Source organism: Argentina anserina, chromosome 6 (assembly GCF_933775445.1).
Source record: "Argentina anserina chromosome 6, drPotAnse1.1, whole genome shotgun sequence".
Taxonomy (NCBI): domain Eukaryota; kingdom Viridiplantae; phylum Streptophyta; class Magnoliopsida; order Rosales; family Rosaceae; genus Argentina; species Argentina anserina.
In genome coordinates, this window is record NC_065877.1 from 25,648,417 (window position 1) to 25,660,258 (window position 11,842).

Below are 11,842 nucleotides of genomic sequence, written 5' to 3' on the forward strand. Positions count from 1 at the left end.
TAACATGAAGAGGAAAAGGATGTCGGGCAAATCACAAGATGAAACCGATGTTGTTGATATGACTACACAAGTACCTGCAAGAGAGAAAAATAAGAAGGAATATAAGACTATTGACCAGAATGTTGAGCACCAAAAGAAACGAAGGGCTGAAAATTCTGAGAGCTTGGACAAAGCGAAAGAGAGAAAAACCTGTTATCACTGGCAAGAGGGGGAGTGCTGTCGGACGAGTGTGTTGTCTAAGAGGTGGAGGGATATATGGGCTTCTTTCTCTGCTTTGACATACGATCAACGCAAGTTTCAGTTTCAAGTGGGTGTCCAAGATAAGAGCAAGAAGGAGATCTTCAAGGACTTCATTAATCATTCTCTCCAAAACTGTCACAATTCTGAAATTTTAAATGAAAAAAACTTGAAATCGAAGTAATGAAAACTCTAAAACAATTTCAAATATATTGAAATCATCTTATAGTAACAGTGTATTGAAAACTGAGTTCATAGTACGACTCAGTCGACTTGAATAATACCCATATCGAATAACAAACAGAAATGTAAAATTCTCGCAATCCTGTTCACAAATAGAATAAATAAACTTCGACAATCTTCAGAGTAAGCTCTCTGATTCTGCTAATCCACACCTGCAGAACTATCCCCTACACCATCGAATATGTGTACCGGGATTGTAAACACAAACCCGGTAAAGTTTGTAACTTGTATGAGTAAAACAACAGTATAACGCACATCGCATACAAAATAAAATAACTAATATAACATTTAAAGATAAATTTACTCATAAGACACTGGACGACCCATCTGGTTGTCCAATAATATTCGAAAATATGTGTACTCATGAGACATTGGGCAACCCATATGTTTACCCAAATTACATTTACACACGGGTACTCATGAGACCCATGTACTCATCTGTTACCCCTCATGCCATACGTCGACAGATACTGAGTAACCCATATGTTACCCAATATCACACAAAAATATGGATACTCATGAGACCCAGACAACCCATTGTTGCCCCTCATGTTGGACACTAGCAGACATACTAGAGCTCTAACTTATCGTAACTGACACCCGGCCAAGTCTTGGTTCTGATTACTACCAACAATGTCCGAATATCAAAATAACATTTTAACCAGACTCAATGTTAAAACCTCGTACAATATAACAATCAACACATGTTTATTGTACTACAACCAAGCGACTCTTACACAACAATATAATTATAGTAATACAAACTCACTTGGAAATAAAGACGTAACATTATATAATATAGCAACCCATATATAAACATACACAAACAACTATATTATATACACATCATAGTTAAATATTTTGAAGAAATCGTAAATATGAGTTACTTCTAAGGGTAGACTCGTCATAGTGAGATTTACTCACCTTATTTCATGCGTGCAATTTCCATGACACCGTGAGCGATTCCCTCACTCGTTTCGTCGGTCACCTAATAGTATGATAAAATACTTAGAAAATGATACGTAAAATCTCAGGTGTCAATTTAGTACGACTAATTACTGTTCACGTGTCGCCGCAGACGACGGCCCGTGGGGCTCACGCGCCAACCCTACGGCAACCGCGCGTGCCGCCCACGTGCCGCCCACATTAGCCGCCCGTGATCTCACACGCAGCCCCCCAACACCTGCAATTTGACTTCCTACGCCGTCCTAGATCGATAGCCTAGCCCCTACCGTCCTTACCTCCTCCCACGCGCCGCCACAAATGGCGGCACGCGGTCCACCACCACCTCCACCCAAAATCCTCAAATCAACAAACTTCCAACATGAAAAATGTAGATCACAAGGAGAGAGACACGACCATACCTTTAGTTCATCCCAAGCCGACCAGAAACTACTGGAGTCGCCGCCGCAAGATCTCGGATTGGTGAGAGGAGATCAGAGCTGAAGCGGCTAGATTCGAGCCTCACCGCCAGTGGAATCATGCCTAGGAGGGGGAAGGAGGACTCTCCGTCACAGCCTTGAGCCCCTACGTCGGAGCTGCTGCTGGGTTCCTTCAGTGCCGACGCATCACGGCGCGGGGTGGGTTGCTGCAATGGGTCGGAGCATCTCGGCCGTGCGACTGTAACGACATCGGCGGTGTCTTGCACGGTGGCAGGAGGACGGAGATCACCGGAGAAGGTTAGAAAGAAATGAGGGACGGGGGAGACGAGAGAGAGAGCTTGGAAAAATTGGACTTTTTTGGTAAGTTTAAAAAAAAAAATCATTTTATAGCCTTTCAAAATTGGAAATCAATTTTCGATGATAATAACTTTCACATACGACATCCGATTTAGGTGTGCGACATCTCCACGAACTCATATCAACAAGCTCTACAACTTTCGTGAAGAAAGTTTTCAGAGACGAGCGACGAAATAAAAGTCGACTATCGAGTCACAAAAAACGCAACGTTTTTCAATTTAAAATTTCCGAGATCTGTTTCATTTCGCCTGACATCGACGAGAAAGCAAAAAATACGATTTTTACTCAAATTATAAGTTCAATAATCTACAAGAATTATACGAATTAAAACCCGAAAATTCGGAGTATTACAAGAACCACCTTGAACGAGATTCAAATATACGTAAATTTGAGGTACATTTGACCTCCTTTGATCAAGAAATGGCGAGATGTATGGAACAGTGGGTTGGACTTGCAACTGAAAATAACATAAGAGAGTTAGGTCTCCATATTCATACAAGAGGAAACAATGTTTACAAATTTCCCGACAAAACATTTGATTCAGATACGTTAACTGGATTAAGGCTGCAGGGCTGTAAACTGGAAAGTAGTTGTGCTATTAAGCTTCCGCAACTGCAGAAGCTATATTTGCGAAACTGTAATGTTAACGAACTGAGAATTCAGAATTTTATCTCCAGTTGTCCTTTAATTGAGGATGGTTGAAGCTTCTGCAGATTTCAAGTCTTCTTAAGCTTGATAGGGTTGAAGTACACCACTGCCGTTCACTTAAGAAGATTGAGGTTAAAGCTGCAAGTCTCCAGACACTTTGGTATTGTGGGAAGAATCAGACTACTTGCAAATTTATCCTCACTGGTTGTGAGTCTTTGAAAAGATTGACACTAGAGGACAAAAATCCAGAAATTTTCTCCCGAACAGCTGACTTTGGGCCGCTGGATCTCCGCCGTCCGTCCACCATCGAGCGGCGCACCGGTCCCGTTTGAAAGGTTATTGTGTCCCCTGTCAACTGGTGGCAGCCCCACCTGCCATCTCACCGCCGTTTGGGAGGAAGCCTGGAAGTTCTCCCAAAATTGCACAGTTCGCCGAACTTTAACTCGTCGGATCTCCCTCCTCCGGCAACCAATCGATTAGATTTTTATCTCATTTTGAAGGTCTCCTTCCATTCTACAAACCATCCTAAAGATTTAACCCAAATCTTTGTGTGCTAGGAGAATCAAAGAAAAGAAATCCTAGGTTTTAAATTGGGATTTGCGTTTTTTTTGTTAAATTGAAGTGTTTAGGCTAAGAATTGGACTTTGTGGTGAATTAGAAAGTTGTTAGAAATGTCATTTAGATTGTGGTGGTCAAATTTGGTGGTCATTGGGAAACAGTGGCGTCGCATGAACAGTAACTGTGAACAGTAATTGTAAACATCGTTCTGCAAAAAGCATCAAACACGAACAATGTTCAATAAACAGTAACTATGAACAATGTTTAGTAAACAGTGAAACCCGAACAGTGTTCTGTAAAACAGTAAAACACGAACAGTTTCTGTGAACAGTGTTTGCAGTAATGAAATCGTCACCTGATATTTTATGTATCATTTTTCTAACCATTTTATCATGCTATTAGGTCACCGAGGAAACGAGTGAGGGAATCGCTTTCGGTGTCGTGGAAGTTGCACGCAGGAAATAAGGTGAGTAAACCTCAAAATGATCATAATTATCGAAGCAGTGTTATAATTATTGAATTTAGTTTGAGTTGTTACCATAGTCGTTGCATCACTAGTTATAAAAATTATTTAAAAAATATATATTTTGGTTTAAATTACATGAACTTGATCGTCTACAGTTCATGGGTAAGTGAAACGCTATTTTAATAAATGATTTTAAAAAAGTTTTATTGATTATGGACTATGGTGAATGTGAGTGAATCTCACTATGATAAGTCTACCTTTAGCGGTGACTTATATTTTTGAATTATTAAAAATAGTGAACTGTGACATTTATATAATATATTGGGTTGTGTATGTGTACGAAAATGGTAAAAACGATACATATATGGGTTGCTATATTATATAATGTTTCGGTTTTATTTCACATGTGAGATTATCATGATGTGACTATATTCATAATGTTGTGCAAGAGTAGCTTGGTTGTAGTACAATAACATGTGTGGATTGTTATTGTACGTGGTTTTAACATTGAGTCTTGATAAAACATTTTCTATCTTCGGACGTGTTGTAGTATAATAACATGTGTGGATTGTTATTGTACTTGGTTTTAACATTGAGTCTTGATAAAACGTTTTCTGATTTCGGACGTGTTGTAGTACAATAACATGTGTGGATTGTTATTTACGTGGTTTTAACAATGAGTCTTTTTAAAACGTTTTCTATCTTCGGACGTGTTGGCAGTAATCAGAACCAAAATTTGGCATGCTTTTCTAATTGGCCGGGGCCTAATGATACCCACATAACAAAACCAAAATTCTTGATTCCTCGATAGCTAGGGCCAGATTTAGAATCTGATACTGCGTTTGGCATCTCACTTTACTTACCATCACTTTTATGTATAAAAATTTCATATATTGCAATCCTGGAACAAATCTCTAGTTCTTGATTAGTTGATAATCTTGTATGTTTTAATCTACAAAGTTTAAACTGTTCCATAAGTTGATTGATCCGTATGGTAAGGATTTAATTTGTCTTGACATGCATCTTCGTAAAATTTGAATAATCCACATGTATCTTTTGCAAAATTTTGAACTTTTGATACTTAAAAGTACGTATAATGTCCGACGAAACGAGTGAGAAAATCGCTTTTGATATCGTGGAAGTTGCACACAGGAAATAAGGTGAGTAAACCTCACAATGATCATCATGATCGAAGTAATATTATAATATTAAATTTAGTTTGAGTTGTCACCGTAGTCGTTGCATCACTAGTTTATATAAATTATTTTAAAAATATGTTTTGGTTTAAATTACGTGAACTTGATTGTCTACAGTTCATGGGTAAGTGAAACACTATTTTAATAAAAGATTGTAAAAATGTTTTAGTGATTATGGAATATGGTGAATGTGAGTAAATCTCACTATGACGAGTCTACCCTTGCCGGTGACTCATATTTACGTTTTCTTAAAAATGATCGAACTATGACATGTATATAATATAGTAGGTTGTGTATGTGTATAAAGGGTGAATACGATACATATATATGAGTTGCTATATTATATACTGTTATGTTCTTATTTTAAAATGAGTCATACTGTGGCAACTATATTTATTTTATTTGAGCAAGAGTCGCTTGTTGTAGTAGAATAACATGGGTGAATTGTTATTGTACGTGGTTTTAATCATTGAGTTTTGCTAAAACGTTTTTTTTTGTCTTCAGACGTGCTTTTCTGTCTTCGGACTTTTTATGTGTGTTTTTGGACGTGTTTTTCTGTCTTCAGACATGTCTTCAGATGTGTTGGTATATCGGAACCTAGCCTTGTCCGGGTGACGGTTACGATGCAATTAGAGTTCTAGTCTGTCTGCCGGTGTACTGTATGAGGGGTAACAGATGAGTTACCTGCTTATGAGTACTCATATTTTTGGATATTAGGTGACAGTTGGGTTGCCCAATGTCTGGCGGCGTATTGCATGAAATGTAACAGATGAGTATCTGGGTCTCATGAGTAACCGTATTATAAATGTATTTGAGTAAATAGATAGGTTGCCTGATTTCTCATGAGCACTTATATTTTCAGATATTATTGGACAACCAGATGGGCAGTCCTATGACTCATGAGAACATTTATAATTAAATGTTTTCAGTATTTTCTCTTGTATACTATGTGTGTTATACTGTTGGCTTACTCATACGAGCTGCAAATCTTACCGGGTTTGTGTTTAAAACCCCGGTACACCTATTCGATGGTGTAGGGGATAGTTCTGCATGTGTGAATTAGCAGATTTAGAGGGCTTGCTCTGAAGATTGTCGAAGATTTCTTACTGCTGTTTGTTGGTGACGATTGAGTGAATTTTACATTTCCATTGGTTGTGTATTATTCAAGTCGACTGAGTCATACTGTAGACTCATTTTCGATACACTGTTATGATAAGATGATTTCAATATATTTGAGATTGTTTTAGAGTTTTCATGGATTCGAAATTCGGGGTCGTGACAATATATATATATATATATATATATACACACAAAAAAAGAGAAGGTTTTGGACAAGTTAGAACAAAACCAATCCTAACAACTAAAGGAGAACAAAACTAGCCATCTTTACAATAATCTAAAACCTCTAGAATTACTCCAAGACTATAGGACACAAATGTGGACCGAGCATCACACAAATGTGGACTGAGCATGATCTAGCATGTTTCATGATGAAGAAACAGATCGGAAGAGATTTAGCATTAAATACTTGAAACACGATATTGACTTCAACCACCGCCAACTGCTCCAACATACACAGCTATTTCAACAATAGATAATACAAGTACAGTGTAGCTCCAACATCTTTTGCCTAATCTTTCTTGCTTTCCTTCAAATTTTCGACATTTTCGACATTTTCTACATTTTCTTTAATAATCCATGAATTCTAACAAAAGTATGGCTTATATTAGCATAAATATAGACATTGCGATAATCACTCACAAATTTTATGAATCGTTTTTTCTCTCAGATCTCTGTAAATCACTGGTCTTTAACCCCAGTGATGCTGCTTGCTCTGTACGTATTAATTGTAGGCTCTGGTATTCGTCACCAATCTGAAGAGCACCGAGCACCCCTTAACTTTGGGACGAAAAGTCTACGGCAGTACAAGTTGCCATTTCGCTTACGATCGGTCTTCGTCTAACCTTTTTATTGCTGGTGCCAAATATTAGAGTGGAAGCAATTAAGCAAAGATAAGTAAGAACATGCATGTCATTTATGGTACAGCAATGATCGAAGGAACTGCAGACACAATATGGACGTTGATTAATTTAAATTCAACACTTCCAACGGTACGTTAGAAGTCAGCAGATATTTCCCTTTCAAGAAGAAAAGAAAGAAAAAGAACTCAGCATATACATTGATTGACTACATAATCAACTTTTTAATTTCTTTGCTTGTTCTTAAATCAAAGTATCGAACAAAAGTCAATCTCAATTGTTAATTTTTAAAACATCAATAGTAATTATTCATATACGTGTTGGCATATGATAATTAAGTCGAGTCCCATCATATCATCTTTGAAGATGTAAATAATTAGATGGAATGCGCGTATGATAAATTGATAATTAAGTGGAGTCACATCATAGCAGCTATGAAAATGTGCATTATTAGATTGAATTGAAAGCATTTCCCGGCCATCGAATTCCAAATTTCGTAAATCTTTTCCTTTGTTTTTGCCCAGACACCTCTCCATTTTGGTTGATCGCTTCATTTCAAGTCGATCAGCAAGCGTCAAGCGACCATGTTTATCACCCCAACCCTCAACATCTCATGTATAACTTGTATGAAGGGAAATCATCGTGATGAGGAAGGTAGCAACAAGAAGAAGCAATCAGGAGGGAAGGAAAACAATTCGGTAGTGCTGGAACTTTATAGAGGAATAACTGGTGGAGGTCCTTGGGATGATGGAATCCATGACGGCATCAGAGAGATCAACCTCGTTTATGGTAAATGCATCGACTCGATGTGTGTATTCTACGATAAAAATGGTGAGCTTGTCAAAGGCGAAAGGCGAGGAGGTCATGACATGTGCAGTGAATTCAACAAGCCCATAAGTTTTGCTGAGGTGAGTTTTCATATATGTTGGTATTCATATCTAAACCCCAACTCAGAGATATAGGGTATGCACTGAAGATTTAGCCAAACAGAGTACTATATGGAACATAAACATCAGAGTGCAGATGTTTCGTCATTTCTAAGCCATGCTGCCCGTGCATATACGCAAGTATGTAATAGTGTTATCTATGAATTGCAGATAAAGCTTGAGTACCCTGAGGAGTTTCTGGTGAGTATCAGTGGATACTATTCTGGGGTGAACTGGATAGTTGGAGATCCGGTCATCTTAAGGTCTCTCACATTTGAGAGCAATAATCGAACATTTGGACCATTTGGAGTTCAAGTTGGGACGCCCTTTAATTTTAGAGTACAAGATGGTGAGAAAATTGTTGGCTTTAAGGGAAGAGATGGATGGCACCTAGATGCAATTGGGTTTCATATATTAAAACCGCTGGATCTTTATGGAGGAACGTCCGGAGGAGGTCCTTGGGATGATGGAAGCTTTGATGGGATCAGATAAATCACCCTAGTCTATGGTCAATGCATCGACTCATTGTGTGTGGTGTATAAAAAAAATGGTGAGCTAATTATAGGCGACACGCATGGAGGTTATGACAAGGGCAGTGATCTTCATAAACCTCTGAATACGGTTCAGGTAAGCTTCATGTTTTGGTTCTCGTCACTTCTCTGATACATAACTAGACCCTAGTTCATAGAAATTGAATATGCACCATGGATTAATTTCGTCAAAAACCAATATGCATGTAACACATATAGTTGCTCATCACATAATGAGTATTATTTGTGATGCATTACAGATAAAGTTGGAATACCCAAATGAGTTTTTGGTGAGTGTCACCGGACATTATTGTGGGGTGACCTGGATAGTCGGCGCTCCGGTGGTGTTACGGTCACTTGAATTTAAGAGCAATAGAAGAACATTTGGACCATTTGGAATACAAGTCAGCACACCCTTTACTTTTAGAGTAAAAGACGGAGAGGAAATTGTTGGGTTTTTTTTTTGATGGAAAAGAAAAACTTATAGACAAAAGCCTCTAGGATATCCAGAGTTTACAAGATCAAATAATAAGGCTCTAGAAGCCTCAAATGGTACCCTATCATTCCAACATAGAGTAGAAGTGCTAGAATGACCTAAATTAGCTAAAGCATCAGCCACAAAGTTGGCCTCACGAAAAACATGAGTAAAGATAATAGAATCAAAGCTCGTAGCAATCCTTCGAATGTCTTCTACAAGCTTGATTATCCTCCATGGTGGATCAATTTGACCATTTACTGCATCAATCACAAGCTTCGAGTCTCCTTCAACTTCAAGCTTCATAAGTCCCTTAGCCTTTGCATCAATAAGGCTGTCTCTCAGTGCAAGCGCCTCTACAACAGGAACCGAGGCTCTTCCCACGGAACTGGCTACAGCAGAGAGTGGTCTTCCATTTGCATCTTGGATAACAAAGCCACTAGCCGCTGAATTTCTATTAACTGAACCATCAAAATTGATCTTAACACAAGAGCTAGATTAATGCAATTCATAAATAATGAATTAGCTGCCATGGTTGTTGCTAATGGATTAGCTACTGTTCCTATAAAGATTCTATCATTTCTGGTCTTCCGGATCTGCCAACAAATAATCATTATTCTTGCAAATAAATCAGCATCATACGGCTGAGTAATAAAAATTTCCTTAAAAACTTTAAAATAACCTTCTTCCAAGTCAATTGGGGAGACAATATTAGATAATCTCCAAATTTCTTTTGTAAAGTCACAATAACCAAACAAATGGTCAGCAGTTTCATTGTCATTAGAACAAAGAGGGCAAGAGTTATCATCAATCATACCGAATCGGGATAATCTATCCCTAGTTTTAAGTCTTCCTCTAATGAGTAACCAACCAAAAACTTTAATTTTTGGTTGTATATCAAGTTTCCACATCTTATTTAAAAGCTGAATTTGATCATGTTTATGCACCTGATCATATTGCATCCAAGTGGCAGACTTAATTGAAAACTTACCATTTGAAGAGGGCCCCCAAACAAAGCTATCCTCCTATTCAGAAACTGGTATAGGAATACCAAGTATATATTTAACAACATCTTGATCCAAAATATCAGTAAGTTTACCTCTGTTCCACATGCCATTACTAATATAATCTTCAACAGATTCATCCAAATTAATATTACTATGTATATCAGATGGTAGAAGATTTAACAAGGGGTAATCAAAAACCCAATTAAAAGTCTAAAATTTAATTTGCGTACCATTTCCAACGATCCACCTCATTCCTTTCAAAATCAAATCCCTAGTGTCCAAGATTCCATTCCAAGCTTTAGAATTCATCTGCTTCTTCCTGGCTTGGAAAAAAGAAACTTTAGATAAATATTTTTTCTTGATAATTTGTGACCACCAATTTTGCTCGTCAGTAATCACTTTCCAAGCAAGCTTGGCTAAAGCTGCATTGTTAAAGAAAGCTGCAGGTCTAATACCCAAACCCCCTACAGACTTGGGTTGGCATACTTGTTCCCAAGCTACAGGAGGGCATTTCATATTGGAACCCCAGAAAAAATCCCTAAAGTGTTTATCTATGCTCATAGTGAGCTTTTTTGGGCATTTAAAACAAGACATAACATGATTAGGTACAGAAGCCAAGTTTGACTTTATAAGGGTCAATCTCCCTGCTCTTGAGAGCGTTCCCTTTTTCCAGCCTGCAAGCTTGTTGGTAATCTTAAGTAGTAATTCTTTTGCATTGATATGATCTTTCCAAAAAAGAACATTATGAATACCAAGATAACGGCCAATAGTGGATTTATGTTGGATGTTCATAATATTAACTATTTCATTCTTGAGAGCAGAGTTTACCTTTAGAGAGAAATATAGAGAAGACTTGTGGTAGTTAATTCTCTATCCTGAAGCATTTGAAAAAAGGTTAAGTATTGCAGCAACATTTCTAGCACCTTTCTTGGTGGCCTTTGCAAAAATTAAACAATCATCAGCAAACATTAAATTAGATGGATGGCACCTAGATGCAATGGTTGGCACTAGATGCAATTGGGCAGCCCGGCCCATCGGCTGTGTGTGCAATGGTACATGGTCAATTTTTTTAGAAGATTAAAAAACAATTTGTAACAATTAAATTAGTCATTATCTCACATTATTCCCAAACGTGCTGTTACTATACTCATTTCTCTGTCTTTTTTCTTTATTTCCAGACGTGCTCTCTCTCTCATGCCTCTCTTTTCTTTTCTTTTTCTTTTCCTTTATGCTTTATTCTCCACTCTCCCAACGTGTTCTCCCACTCTCCTCCATCTCCTTTCTTCTTTTCTCCTTTTCCTTTATGCTTTATTCCCACTTTCTGCTCTCCCACTCTCCTGCCTCTCATTTCTTCTCTTCTCCTCTCCCATTCTCCTGCCTCTCTTTTCGTCTCTTCTCCTCTCCCACTCTCCTTCCTCAAGACTTCGACCTTGACAAGAACGACGGGATCAACTGATTTTTTGTCTTCTGGGAATCTAAGTCCAATCGGCAAGCCTCCAAGTCTCCACTCTCTAAAATTCAAATCCAAGGTATGTTAGTTACTTAGCTAGTCTGAATTGAGTGCTTGTTTTTTGAAATTTTTTCATAATGAATTGATTGAACCACCAATTGTATTATTGTATTAGATTGAATTTTGATGTTGAATTGTTGATATTGGTCTTGAATTAGATTTTAATTTGTATTAGATTAAATTGATAATTAAACTTTGTTTGAATATATTCTGTTTTTTGTTTTGAATTTTAAAAATGTTATAATGAGTTCATCTGGTAGTTCCAGACGCAAAAGAAAAAGGGAAGGGGACAAGTTTATTCAAAGTCAATCAGGAGCTATGGACACAT

General features: G+C 37.6%; 1 protein-coding gene across 1 annotated transcript; it reads left to right on the plus strand.

Moving 5' to 3' along the window:
• Positions 1-7,620: 7,620 nt before the first annotated feature.
• LOC126797161 (jacalin-related lectin 33-like) lies at positions 7,621-8,989 on the plus strand. The gene is made up of 4 exons (XM_050523834.1): positions 7,621-7,974; positions 8,164-8,446; positions 8,495-8,619; positions 8,783-8,989. Exons 1-4 carry the CDS (start codon positions 7,651-7,653, stop codon positions 8,987-8,989), a joined length of 939 nt encoding a protein of 312 aa, XP_050379791.1. The 5' UTR covers positions 7,621-7,650.
• Positions 8,990-11,842: the final 2,853 nt, after the last annotated feature.